This window comes from Trichoderma gamsii (assembly GCF_001481775.2).
Source record: "Trichoderma gamsii strain T6085 chromosome Unknown Scaffold_57.2, whole genome shotgun sequence".
NCBI classification, from domain to species: domain Eukaryota; kingdom Fungi; phylum Ascomycota; class Sordariomycetes; order Hypocreales; family Hypocreaceae; genus Trichoderma; species Trichoderma gamsii.
This window is the reverse complement of record NW_020171394.1, coordinates 26,020-40,534: the sequence shown is the minus strand read 5'-3', so window position 1 is coordinate 40,534 and position 14,515 is coordinate 26,020. Positions and strand designations below refer to the sequence as shown.

At 50.5% G+C, this 14,515-nt stretch overlaps 2 protein-coding genes across 2 annotated transcripts; both read right to left on the bottom strand.

Moving 5' to 3' along the window:
• Nucleotides 1-1,212: 1,212 nt before the first annotated feature.
• TGAM01_v210138 (hypothetical protein) lies at nt 1,213-5,783 on the bottom strand (the record flags this gene model as incomplete). The annotated part of the gene is made up of 6 exons (XM_018805777.1): nt 1,213-1,752; nt 1,846-3,345; nt 3,431-3,697; nt 3,821-4,647; nt 4,789-4,821; nt 4,943-5,783. 6 exons carry the CDS (start codon nt 5,781-5,783, stop codon nt 1,213-1,215), a joined length of 4,008 nt encoding a protein of 1,335 aa, XP_018660967.1.
• A 7,306-nt stretch (nt 5,784-13,089) lies between these two features.
• Nucleotides 13,090-14,515, bottom strand: TGAM01_v210137 (hypothetical protein; the record flags this gene model as incomplete). The annotated part of the gene is made up of 2 exons (XM_018805778.1): nt 13,090-14,258; nt 14,407-14,515. 2 exons carry the CDS (start codon nt 14,513-14,515, stop codon nt 13,090-13,092), a joined length of 1,278 nt encoding a protein of 425 aa, XP_018660968.1.

Below are 14,515 nucleotides of genomic sequence, written 5' to 3'. Positions count from 1 at the left end.
GGATAAATGTGTCTGCCAAATCACCCGTGATACAGCACAATAATTACCATTTGCGTGCAAATACGTGTTCGTCACAAGATGAATATGCTTATGTAGAACACGTCCAGGTAAACATCAATCATCACGTATATTTAGGCACATCAATAACAAAGGTATAGAAGGACCATCGTGTCCCACGGTAAGAAGATGGAAAGCCTTTAATATCGCTACCAAAAAATGAAAAACTAGAAACTCCTTTCGACACAAAAGCAAAATGAAAAGTAAAAAAGCAAGGTCTTTGTTTCTCTTATCCAGCCACCGTACCAACCATCACGTCCGTTCCCTTTGCTCATCATCCTCTTCCAAGAACTTCTCTTCGTCTTATTCTCATCGTAATATCTACGAACGTGAGGGTAAAGATTCAAGCCTGCAGCTCGCTCTTTCCCCCATGAGGCAATGAAAGGAGATGAAAAATAACGAGATAGCCCATAGCCTGGCTTTTTCGTCATGCCAATTCCTTCTCGTAATTCTCTTGTGAAACCTGCTTACTATTGCGGCCGCAAAATTCCTGCGGACCCCACCGTCCGTTTGCTAGTAAGGAAGGAAAATATCCCTACAAATCAAGGGAAGTATAAAGAAAGACCAATAAAGACGAAGAGAGCCGCGAGTTTAAATACAAACTGAAGAATGCATAAGGGAATTAGGGAAAGCACCAGAAACCGCATAACCAGGACAAGCCATTCAGGCCCCTTTTTTTCTCGTCCAAGGTCATATCAACACCGTATTCGCCATGTTGAGGGCTGAGAGTAGAGTATATCGGCAAAATCTCAAACAAAAAAAGCAATAGCGATGCTCTGGGAAAAACAAAGTATGGCCAAAATCAGGACGAGGGATAGTAACCCTGACATGATCAGCACACAGATACTCGGATCAAGAGTGATACTGCCTGCCGCCCTGCTGAAGAGAAGAAAAGGTTCAGCATCATGTTAACCATATCGACATGATAAAAGGATCGGCAATCCCCAGAGCTTATATACTCTCTAAAATTAAGAAAGAGTTGTAAAAGCTTAGCCATCAAATATAGCCAAGGAGGGTATAAATAAATCAGTGTGATCTCGTAAGCTCATGTCAGGCAATAGACTCCGTAGGGACTTGATAAACGATATCAGACAGACAAAAGTGCGGCATTCATATCTGACGAAGCCACAATCCGAATAGCATCTTTGTGCACACTTAACTTGAAAAACTTCGTTTGTCAGAAAGTTCTTCACGTGCTTTTAGAAATGTGTCGGTTTCCTCTGTCAGCTCTTCCAGTTCATCCAAGTATTCGGACCCAAGCTCAGAAAAGTCACCGAACTTTGCGTTTGCCAGCGCAGCCGATCGCGCTTCCTCCAGTGCTTTGGTCGTGGCCTTGGTGATGGGCTTATTCTTGATCAGAGGCTCTCGAGCGGTAAACGCCCGGCCCTCAAGGCTCGGACGTGGCAAGTTTCGATCGCTATCGAGACGCCCAGAAGCTTTGGCTTCTGCTTGCAGAGCAAGCTCTCGCTCGCGATTCTTCTCTAGCAGCGCACCTCCAAGAGTAGCGCATTTGAGGATGGTCTGGATGAGCTGGTTCTGTTGCAGCGGCTTGGACAAATATTCATCCATCTGGGCCTGGATACACTTTTCGCGGTCACCCATCATGGCGTGGGCAGTGAGGGCAATAATGGGAGTTCTATGCGTTCCCATGCCTCGTTCATATTCTCGGATCTTACCAGTGGCCTCAAATCCTCCCTGTAGGTAAAAAAAAAAAAAAATTATCAGTTAACAGGAACATAATCCAAGTCAAGGGGATCGTTTTGCCCCACGAAAGGCTTCATCACTTACCATGATGGGCATCTGAACATCCATCAGAATCACATCAAACTTCTTTTGCTTCACAGCCTCTACCGCCTCCCAGCCGTTGCCCACAACAGTAACAACGTGGTGATACTTTTCAAGGATCTTCACGGCCAGTTTCTGATTGACAGTGTTGTCCTCGGCAAGCAAAATCTCAAAAGACTTGGTGACATCTGCGAGAGATGGCGTGGCCCTGTTTTCGAGAGCGGGGACCATTCCGTTGCTCAGATCAATCAACTTGCAGGGCATCGTCATGTAGGACGTAATGCCCAGATCCAGACATGATTTCAAGCTGACATGGACCACAGGAGCTAACAGGACAATAGGAAGATACTTAAAGTCATCTACCGCTCTGAGCCTCCTAGCAGTATCAATCGAGTCGACAATGATGGCGTCATAGGGTAAAGCACCACCCTCCTTAAGTCGAGTGAGAGCTGAACTCTTCTCGGAGTTGACGACAACAGGAAGGAGCCCAATCTCTTCCAGCATTTCTCCAATGTGTGTCGCCGCATTTGACTGCGACTTGTCGACAAAGAGGACCTGGTGGCCGCGGTATGGCTTCAGCTGCTGCTGAACGCTTTCCGCGTGCACATCGGCCAGCTTCACACGGCAGGTGAAGTGGAATTCGCTTCCCTTGCCAACCTCGCTGTTAACCCACAGGTCTCCGCCCATGAGATTGACAAATCGCTTCGAAATAGACAATCCGAGGCCTGTGCCACCGAATTTGCGTGTCATTGAGCCGTCCGCTTGCTGGAACGTGTCGAAGATGAGGTTCAGCTTGTCCTTAGCAATGCCGATACCAGTATCTTCAACAATGAACTCGATGGCGTATTCTCCTGGGCCAACATGTCTCTTGTCCTCCTGTTCTTGGATGGTTAAACTAACCTCACCGTGTTCGGTGAACTTGATGGCATTGCCCACAAGGTTCAGGATAATTTGTCTCAGACGGAACGAATCTCCGATAACGTAGTCAGGCACAGAGCTGTCTACCTTGTACGTGAGATCAAGGAACTTCTCATTCGCCTTGACTGCGAGCGTCTTGAGCGCATTGAAGACGGTGCCTCGCAATGTGTACGGGATCTCTTCAATAACCATTCTTCTAGCTTCGATCTTGGACAGATCCAGGATATCGTCAATGATGGTCAACAGGCTGTTGGCAAGATCGTTGACAATGTTCAACATTTCTCGTTGGTATTGGGTCAAGTCGGTATCCAGTGTGAGCTGTGTCATTCCGATGATACCGTTCATCGGGGTTCGAATCTCGTGGGACATGTTGGCGAGGAATTCTGACTTGGTCTTGTTGGCTAACTCGGCAGCCTCTCGAGCTTGCGTGTTTCTCTGGATACTGTCTCTGAGATTTGAAATCATCTGGTTGATCTTTTTCTTGAGCTCGTCCATTTCTCCCGAGGCTTCAACATCTACAAGTTTGGTGAAGTCGCCATCGGTAGCCAAGTTCGTAATATCAGAGAAGGCACGCACTTGGGTTGTCTAAACATTGGGTTAGCATAAAAGTACTCTTGGAGCTTTCGCAGCTACCCATGCATGCGAATTCGGAGGGGAAAGAATGACTTACTAAATTGCTGGCCATAGTATTGACATCGGTGGTAATTTCTTTCCATCGTCCATTTAGTCCGGCAATATCAGCTTGAGCTCCCATCTTGCCGTCGACACCGACGTCCTTGGCAACACGTTGGACTTCGTAGCAGAAACTTGACAGACGTGAAACCATGTTGTTGATGGTCTCCTTTAGCACTTGTATCTCACCATTTGCTTCAACATCAATTGTCTGGCTCATGTCTCCGTTTGCAATGGCTTGCGTGACAGCCGAGATACTTCGCACCTGAATGATGACGGTCAGCCTGTAAATAAGAAACAAGAATAAAAAGGGTGCCATTTCTGGCAGCATCAACGCGGAGCTGGAAGCTGTTGCTGATGACTAGCTGATTCTCGTGTTGAGACATACCTGTACAGTAAGGTTGGATGCCATAGTGTTGACATTTTCGGTGAGATCTTTCCACTTGCCCTCGACATTGGCGACCTGAGCTTGACCACCCAGCGTACCATCTGTACCGACTTCACGGGCCACTTTGCTCACTTCCACGGCGAATGTGCCCAGGCGATCAACCATTTGATTAATGGTGTTCTTCAGCTCCAAGATCTCTCCCTTGACCTCTACCCCAATCTTCTTGGTAAGGTCGCCTCTGGCTACGGCTGTGGTAACCTTGGCAATCTCTCGCACCTGTGTCGTCAGATTCATGGCCATGCCATTGACGTTTTCGGTTAAATCTCTCCATGTACCCTCAACGTCATGGACTGTGGCTTGACCACCAAGTCGGCCCTCAGTTCCGACTTCTCTGGCGATCTTGGTAACTTCACGAGCAAACTGCTGCAGTTGGTCGACCATGGAGTTGATGGTAGACTTGAGCTTGAACATTTCTCCTCTGCATTCGGCCTGGACTTTCTGGGTAAGGTCGCCCTTTGCGACGGCCGTTGTGACTGTGATGATGTCGCGCACTTGTGTCGTTAAGTTGTCGGCCATGGCATTCACGTTTACAGTCAGATCATTCCACATGCCCTTGACCCCGCCAACGTCTGCTTGCCCGCCTAAGATGCCCTCGGTTCCGACATCTCGGGCTACACGCGTAACTTCTGATGCAAATGTTCGAAGTTGATCCACCATGGTGTTGATGGTCTGTTGCAGTTGCAAGATTTCTCCGCTTGCTGGTCGTTCAATCTTCTTTGTTAAATCGCCATGGGCGACTGCTGTTGTGACAGAGGCAATTTCTCGCACTATATGGCGCCTTGTCAGATCACAGGCCTGGGAGCTTCAACCATCCTTCCTCTTCAACCGACAAGTCGTTGGATTGGAAAAGATGGGGTGAGAAGAGGGGGGCACGAGAACGTCAGAAGATGGGAAAATACTATACATACCTTGGTCTGTGAGATTCTGTGCCATCACGTTGACTATAAAATCATGTCAGTTTTGAGGCCCGTTAATGAAATTTCAGGTTGAGCAACCTGCTTGGCGCAGAGAAAAAGGAATGAGACGAGGTAATAAATCAAAACAACGCAGACAGAACCATACCATTGTCAGTCAACTCTTTCCATACACCGTCTACACCGCCGATGCGGGCTTGGCCGCCGAGTAGACCTTCGGTTCCGACCTCACGAGCGACGCGAGACACTTCGCTGGCGAAGGTTTGCAGCTGGTCCATCATGGCGTTGATGGTGCGCTTAAAGGTTGTGATTTCGGGGTCCATTTCGACCGATTCCATACCAGCCTTCATGGACAGATCGCCACGGGCTACAGCAGTGACGATCTCTCCGATCTCTCGGAGGGCCTTTTGGAAAGCCTCGTTGGCTTGCTGGTGCTTCCGTAGCTCTCGCTCTAGGGAGGCCACCCGCTCTTGCTCCATCGCCTCCCAGGCGCGCTCCTGAAGCTGTTTCTGTTCTAATAGCTGCGCGGTGACGCCAGCAAGCTCCTGGCGTTGGTTGTCTAGGAGCTTGGACTGGTCATCAACGTGGGCGTGCAGTCCTTGCAGCGCTTCCTTGGTCAGCTGGTGGGATACAAAAATCGGACTGTCCAAGCTACCTTGTTGAGCCTGGGACAGCTTTAGCTGGGGAGCCGCAGGGCGGCCATTGACAGGAGTGTCAGTTTCATCGCTGAATATCGTGTCGTTGACCTCGTTGGGCGTCTCTGGGAAGACGGCGGTGGCCGAGACAGTGGCCCTGCTCTCGAGCTGAGAAATCCGCTGGGCGAGCTTCTCCAGCTCAATCTCCAAAGTGCGTTTGGCGGGGTTTTCACGGCCTGGCAGCTTGACGCTGGAGCCGGCCCCGACCGATCTTAACGAGAAAGAAGCAGGGTCACAGGCCAAGGAGGCGATGAGCTCTGCGGCAGCAGCGAGTGCCGCCGTATCTTCGATCATGCCGGGCGATGGCTGGGGGGGATCCCCAGAGAAATGGGAGGGCGAAATATCGTGGAGGGAAGCTGCGAAGCGGCGGGCGGGGAGGAGGGAAATAGAAGATAAGATATGAAAAATAAAGAGTAGAAAAATAAAACTAGAGGAGAAACAGCGTCCCTGCTTTTTGGTCTTCGGCGGCGGGGAACAGCGGCAGCTCGGTGGGCGAGGACGAGATCAAGGTGCCGGGACCTGGACGCTCGGCTCGGGTAAGCGATTAAATCAACGGGGCATAGGCAAGAATGCCAGCGTCATTTGAGGCGACGAAGAGAGGCAGATTGCAAGAAACTGGGAGGACTGGCGTCGTCTGAACCGGCCAGCAGCACCGACCAGAGCGCAGAAGAGCCAGAGCCAAGCCAGAGAGAGGCAGAAACAGGATAAGAGCAAGAACAGGCGCAGGGGACAGGGGACAGGGACGCTCAAATCGCCGTGTCGCGAATCATGAGATTTCGAAGGGGAGCACCGCACAGGCAGCCGTCAACGGGGAGAGTTGACGAAGGACGAGTTGTACTGAGGAAGAATACTAACGTAGGGACGCAGAGGAATTTTTTTTTCGAAATGCACCCGGTGCAGATGGCCTCGAGGAGAAACGTTGAAAGATGGATGGGAGGAGAAGACTAGATCTGGGCCCAGACAGGGGAGGAATAGGATTAGTGCTCGACGGCAAGGTGGAGGAGCAGCACGGAGGACTGGCAGAGGGCTAGGCACCTCAGCTCAGGTAGTATGGGGTGCTGGCACTGCTGGGCTGGCGCACTCTTAGCGGGAATAACAGCGAGGCCAGACCCTGTCAGAGCGGCTTCTGAGGCGGGGGGAGGGAGAGCGCCAATGTACCTACCTTTTTGCTGAGGCCGCACTGAATTCGAAGCGAGCGCCATAAATATTTGATCAGAATTACGGAGAACTGCAAGCTGTCGTGCTCGGTACTGCCAGGTACAGATGAGATCTGGTACTGCTGGTAGGGGACATGTATCTTAGCACCTCGTGGCAACCAACGGCCGATTTCTGGGCGGCAGTCTTGCTCTGTGTGTGTGTGTTTGTGTGTGAATCGCTGGGCTGTACCTAATACGAAGGCGATCGACGTGGTGCAACTCCCTGCCCGCGAGAATACGACTATGGGCTGAGATGTGCCCTCGGGCACCAGTAAGAGACGGACGACTAAAGTATTACCTTGTACGGTAGTCAGGCGAGTATCAGCTAGTACTCATTCGCATGCAAATCTTACAAGCTGCTCTCGGCAGCCACATGAGGCTACCAACTCGCACATCTCGAGTTTGAGTACTTCCGGAATACCCTGAGCTTGAAATGCGGTGCAGCGATCCATTCATCCCTTGCATATGTACAACGGACCTTAGTACGTCTTGTCTGAGCCGTCCGTACTGGCGGCGGCAGCAGAGATAATACTAGCACGTCTTGGAAGTCTCAGGCGAATGGACAAGGCGACCATCGAAATGTGCGGTAGGACTTTAGAGGCGTTTAGAGGCTCTTTGTGGTGTCTGGTGCGTCAAGGATGTGCCTGCAAGTGTTAGCAGGCACCAGATAAGATGGGGTGGCCTGCTAACCGCGTTAGGTACCTTGGGAGGGTAGTGCTAAGCCCAGAAGGCTGAAGCAGTACCTGGCAGGCGTTTAGATGCTAACATTTGGACTTTTGGGGCCTTGAAGCATTCGAAGCTAGCAGTTGCCTTAGTACAGCATCCGGGCCTTTGTCTCCTCGGCACGTGGATGGACCTTTTTTCCCCTCGCTACGCCTTCAAATGCAGGTCAGAGGGATGAGATGGAGCGCAAGCATTGCAGCCAGATCACAAGTGAACCACTTAAGAATAGGAAGAACTAGACTGGCAGAAATGCAAGTTCATGCTGGGGACTGCTGAACAAATCGGCCGCTCCGTTTGGATGGAGGCCGGGATTCTGCGTCGTGTGGCTAACAAAAAGGAAAACCACATCCAACAGCCGTCCATCCATGTCAAGACGAGACAAGGCGCTGCTACTGGACGGTATCTGCGCGCACAGGTGATCAGGCCCTCTGCTAGCTTCAATGCTCGCTAGCGGTCAACGACGGCTTGAATAGGATTCATGTTCGTTTCTCACCGTGAGAACACCGGAGTGGCTACATGGGCATTGACACAGGAAGCAAAAAAAAAAAAAAAAATACGGAACCCAAGCCGCTATGGAGTCAATCTTAAAGGTGGCGGCAGTATCTCATCAACCCATGCAAGATGGTCCGGCATCCGAGCATGTTTGTGTACAAGTACCTACTTGTTTTACTTCCTTTCCCTTGTCTTTTTTTCTCCCTTGTCTCTCTGTATGTCTGAAAGAGATGGTGTCTGCTTCTCCTTTTTTTTTATTAAAATTTGCCACCGAACTACTTGCTATCCGCCGCTTGCATCCTCAGCCCGCCACCAGCATGGGGTGATGGATGGGCTGGGCTCGCATCTCCAACCCCGGCGGTAAAAAGAAGTACAACAGGAGGCAGCAAAAGAGCTGTCGGATAAGTTCCTATTAGCTGCGCCGTACCCGCAGATGGGAAGCTTTCGCTTTCGCAGCCATTCCGCGTCACCCCCTGCCGCCACCGTCGCCGTCTCGGGCTCTATCTTTCTCAATAGGGACAGCCAAAATGGACGGTGTGTGTCACTGGCGCTGTGTGGTCTCATATTTTTGCGCTGCAAGCCTCTCAACCTCGATCGGTAAGAGGCTTTGCCATCTTTTCTCCCTTGCTGCAGCCCAATCCGCCATGGACTCAGGCCTGCGAATCAGGCGCCGCGGCAAGACGCCATGGCAGCGCTGGGCCTGGCTCTAGTGTTTGGGAGCTTTTCTTTTTGTGCTCCTTAATCGAAATGCCTAGACGTCGGAGGCGCGAAACTACTCTTTGGCGTTCTCAGCCGTTCGGGGCGTCGCCATTTTACTGTCTGGCTTACACCTGCTGTGCCTGCTGCGTAATCCAGGCCTATCATCTGCCATCTAGATCGGCTCTTACAAGGGCAGAGGTACCGGCAGGTAGGGGTTTTGGGGGCTCATGGCAAGAAGCGATATGTGAGGAACTTCCAACACCCGATGCCGCCAGCCCAGGTCTAGAAGCATGTCCATGTCTCTCAGTAAGGCCGAGATGTGTGTGCAGCTGCCTAAACACATGCAGGCTCGGAGTTCTTTGCAGAGCACAAGCTGCAAGCCTTTGCTGCGTGGATACTTGTAACTCGATATGTACATGCACGATACATTGTCTCGGTACGTTTTTGAGAGCCCTGTAAATGTACTGAGAGACAAGCAAACAAAGGTGGCTTTTGTGGCTGCATCCAACACATCCCTTGGCTGCCGCGCCAGTACCCAACGTTTCCGATCTGAGAGACGAAGCTGTTTCGGTTTTCCCATAGCTAAGTCAGTCAGGTATCGAAGCTCTCCGGATAAGGTCCCATTTGAACGAGGGTTGCTGCACTGTCTCATCCCCTCCTGTAGCCAGCGCTCAACAGTACTGCCAGTCATGTTGATTATCCAGTGGCAGCAATAGTACACCATTGTATGGGATTTTTGGCTGTCTTCTGCTCATTTGCTCCTTTTCACACAATTAATGCAGAATTTCGAGCAATTTGGGGACAATAGCGAGCGAATAGCCCGTTCTCCCGCTGAAATGCCGCCCCAACCCCAAAGGGCTCGACGGCGCTCAGGGTTCTGGCCAGATACGGCAGTGGGCCTCCGTATATCATGTGGAGATGGCACTTCTTTGCTCACAAGCCACAGACGTCACCGGCGGCCAGCGCCAACCCTAGTGGGCAGCACGTCTCCCAATAGCGGCTGGGGCGGGCCAGAAAAAGACCCTGAAGGTACACCGAGTTTAAAAGGATTTCTGGGCGTGGCGTTCGTAGACGCCTGGTAACCGATTGACTTTGATCTCTTCCGTGCTGATTAAGTGTGTTTTCTTTTTTTGTTTACTCCCTTTTATTTACGAGGGTTGCAGGGAAGCAGCTTCCTCGATAAATGACTGGCTGAGTCGTTGCAAGCACTGCATGCCTTAACTGGCAGTACTACCTCGTACTGGGCAAATAGTGCTCACGCGAGGAGGTGCGCACGTGCGAGGAAGAGAAAAAGAAGAGACAAAAAGAAACGCTCCCCTGTGAGCGAGGACAAAGCACATGCCATGCCATGCTCTTTTCTCGCTTGTATGACGAGTGTCGGTCAGGGTCCCTGATGACAAAATCTGGGGCACATGGAGAGATTTGACGTCCGTTCAATATAAGCCGTCTAATGAGCGCCCTCGTCTCAAACCCTTATGAGCGTTGATCATCAGTGGCCACTAATAAACGCGCAGAGCCATGTTTCAAAAAGAACGACCCAGACCGTCGGCCCCCAGGTCTGGTCCAGAGGCCAGCGCTGATCTTATGCGGGTTCCCGAAGACGGCCGTTTCCTCTGCCATCTCGCTCGTTTCGTTTTTGGCTCGTGCGAGAGAAGTACCTACAAGGAAGAGGCCCTGCAGTACGGCACCGCAGTCGGGAGCAATTCTGCCAGCTTTTATGTGCCTCCACGAGCAGTAGGATCGGCCCATTGTACCTGTACGACTGCGAAGAAAAGTCAGTGGACAACGGTTTACAGTGGTGCAATACGGAGCAGTCAACAGTCCAGTCCACTGCAACCCCAGGCTTGACAAGGGGCAGCAGTTTTTGCCTCTGCCCGCGGACGAGGGGCATCCATTTGCCATCAAATCAATTTCAGTCTTTTTTCTCTGCCGCCCACTTCCCACCACATCCCTCATGCTGGGCAACGGGCCTGGCAAATGCGTCCTTGCCAGACATGCAGCTCATTGGCCATGCGCTGCAATTCCTCCGTGCTTGGCGCTTGGCATCAGGCAAGCCGCACCTTCGGGCCCGATGCCGAAATCGCCGGTGCATGCACCTTGCTCTTTTTCTCTCCATGTCTCTGATGTTCTCATGTACAGCGGCAGCGGCAGAAGCTCGTTAGTGGGCAAGGAAAAGGGCTGACAGGCTCAAGCTAGCATTGAACCCTCGTCCTCAACCCGTCCGCATGACCAAAATTGAGCTATAAACGGACCATGGAAAGGAAAAAGCAACGTGCCTGCAGAAGGAAAAGAAGGGACAGTGAAACAAAAGAATGCCCGATTATCCTGGGGTGGTCGTGAATCCGCCACTCGCCGAGCACTTTTCGCCTCTGTGCAACCCTCCTCGTCGTCGCCTCAAACGTGCAAGGGAAAACTGACAGGTCTCTCGAGGCGAGTCAAAGGCCAGAAAGCTGCTCGCAAGCAGCCAGTAGGGCGCCTGCAATCCACCGATTCGGTGAGCGCCCCCTGGTCCCCATGGAACGCCACGCTGCCGCTGTACATGAGAGCAGCCCAATGGACACCCATTCGGTGACAGCCTGCCCGATGAGTTGTCCAGCGTTTTTAGCCATTCTGCAGTTTTGGATGGACAGTAGCGTGCTTTCGCAGAGCTCTTGATCCTTGCTTTAGCACCGGTGTGGCTTGTTTTGTGTTGTCGCTCAGGCACCGGATTGCTGATTTCAGCACAGATTATCGCATCCCGTTCACCTAAACCTGAGGCCTACGTGGTAAATCGAGTAACGATGTACAGGACCCCAGCGTCGAGAATGTGCTGCCTTCTGAGCTATCACCTGACTGGTACGCTGAGCGGTGACTTTTATCCACCACAGCACGGCCTTTTTTAGGCTTAATGACTTTCAATAGTTTCATGTAGGATCTCATGCAGATGACTTTACCCTTGTAAGGTGCTGTGAGTACTAAGCGTTTCAGCTTATAGATATACAATTGTAATCGGATGAGATGCATTTCGAGAGATTTGATGGTAATATGGTGAGCTGATCACAATATGTGAACGTGTCCTGATACAGCAAATTAGAGACATCCTTACATTAGCCAGCATATGAAACGGAAATCATTTGGGCTGGCGAGTCTCCAATCTTTTGAGCAGTGGTACTTTGGCGATTCGGGCGTAAAATTTGACGACAGCTTAATGTCAAGGCCGAGTTCTAGAGTATAAGAGGTGTATGTTGTAAATTGAGTCGATCCACAGTGATGAGCGTGTGGTTGTTTAATATCTGTTCAATCCTCGTGAGATTGGGCCCTGGCTGTCAAACGGACTATCTAATAGAACAAAGTGGTCAACATCCTGTGAGTGCATGATATTCAGATTTACTAGTGACGTTGTAGACAAACACGAAGCAGGTACGGTAACTTCCATCATGCTCATAGAGGTAACAGTAGATGAAATGATATGTGGCAAGGAATGTTCAGCAGTTGCTGCAGGGACTCATCTACTATTTATGGGTAGACCCTACCAGTCCTTTGAGAAAAATGCTTTTACGCCTGAGATGATTGTTATATCATGCCTGTTGACCTCACTACTAATACCCTGGAAGATTTCACCCCTTAGCACTTACCTATGTCACGCTCGCCCACATCAAAGTGCCAAGTAATCTCGACTTGAGACTTGGGTAAAAGTAAACCATCATGTAGAATATTAACATGATTCAGGCATGTCGTGGGACTGTATGAGTAATATATGCAAGATGTGATTTTCGAAAGTTGTGAAAAGTTATACTCTCTTAAAGCTATTCTACTCCGCGTTATTTTGCGATATGTGGAGCTTGGAAGCGAAAGGTTCAATAATAGCAATATCTCAAGTTTAGATAGAGGATACTCTTACCTAGGTATATGTGCTTAAAAGATGCAGGTGAGCATTGGCGTAATGGTAGCCTTACTTTCCACTAATCGCCACCTGTATGATTTGCCTTTGATGCAGAAGAACAAAGCAACTCCGCAATTCAATTGGTCGGAGCCGTCTCACGCACTATGCTCTTGGATGTGTCGATGGATTTTCACAGCAGTTATTAAGCTCCCCGGAGGCCTTGCATTGCAAACTGCTCCGTAACGCTCTCGTGTACCTTGACCTCCACGACTATTTCACAGCATTTGAAAGATTCCCCAAGGTGGTGTTACAGGCCAAGTAATAGGTACCTAATATATCTCTATAGAGCAAGGCTGGGCCATCTACGATACACAACAGCTAAAAAGGTTGAAGTCACAGACTAAAGAACGCTGTCTTTCAAGACATGAAATATACCTGCTAATACCTGCCAAGTCACCTAGCTCCATCACTTATATTTGCATCTTGATCTCGTACATGGTATTGTCGTTACTTAATATACTCGTTACTTGATATAATTATGCTTGCTTGCCCTACGCTTCCTCTAAAGCTCCAAAACTCCAAAACTTTGCTATCAAAAGAAGATTATAGAAAGAAAGTGAAAATGATATCAATTAGCCTCGTACATCTTCATCAATCCAGCCTTCATATGCGTAATCTGTCCATTCAGCGACCGCTCCGAATTCTCAAGCGCGGCAATCTTCTCCTGTAATCTCCCAATCTTCATCTTCTTCTCAATTACGGCCGCACGAGCAGAGTCTCGGCCCATGGCGAGGCCCTTTGTCCGACGAGCGGATATGACAAGCAGATTGTTAACAGACGCTAGAACAGAGGAGTCGATGGATTGAGTTTGGAGAAGGCTCATGACTTGCTCAGTAATGTCGTTGTCACCACTCTCTTTGTCTTCATCGCCGTCATTTTGTTGGGTGGCAGTCATTGCAGACGAAGGAAAAGGGGCAGCCTCTTCCATGCTGCTGGGAGGAGACATTTGCATGGTGCTAGGCGGCTGTGCAGATTCGGCGTCATTAGTAGTAGCCTTGCTAGAAGTAGGAGCAGATGGCTCTGGCTCTTCGAATGACACCGACTTGCGCCGCTTGGCACCCTGTGCCTGGGGGAACAGCGTGCGCGCGATAGGCCGAGATGGCCCCGCAGCCGCATCGTCTTCGCCATCGTCTACTTGCTGGTTGCTGTAAACCTCCACGCGCAGAAACCTCTGAGCGCTTCTGTCTGTCATAGTAGCGAGCTCCCGCTCTTCTTCAGAGTCCATGTCGCTCAAGAGGTCTTCTTCAAACTCATCGCGGCCCCGCTTCCGACCACCACTAGGGCCAGGAGTAAGAGGCTCATAAGTAAAGAGTCGATCAGCAGCGGCTTTCCCTTTGCCCTTGTCTGACGATGGTCCCGCTTCCGGCTGTGATGAGCTCACGGTTTGATGACGATGAGTCGCAGCGTCTGCGTCATCGTCTTCATTTTCGGTAAGCGCAGCCTCTGGATCGCTTCTTCGTCGTCTGTCTCTATAGATCTCGACTCCAATATCGGTGAGGCGTGTCTGCGTCAAGGTTGGTTGCTTTGATGGAGTGGTGGCTGCTGGGGGCTCATCAACTGCTTCATTGGATGACGAGGGCGTGAGACCAATCTCTCGCACTCTTGCTTCATGAGCAAAGAGGAAAAACCCACATCCGTCGGGAGGAGGATGAGGACAGGCCCAGAAGCGCTTTCCCTTGTTAGGGGTGGCTTTGGTTACTGTGCGGTCGACGGCGCGTTTTCGAGGATCACAGTTGCCTAGATGTTGTAACAAGCATGTGAGTTTTCTTATACTTTCAAATGATATATGGGCATAGCGAAGGGGAGAATTGAAGAGAAATGAACGTGTAGTTGAGTGTGGAATCGAAACAGGTATGAGTTGAGACCATGATGAGGGAGAACATACACCACCATTCGTTCCGATGGAAAAGGCCGTTAAGTCGCCTCTTCTCTGTCGACGGCGTCCCAGGGTAGACATCGTGGTGGCGACTCCTAGAAGGCGTCGCAGCTGCCAT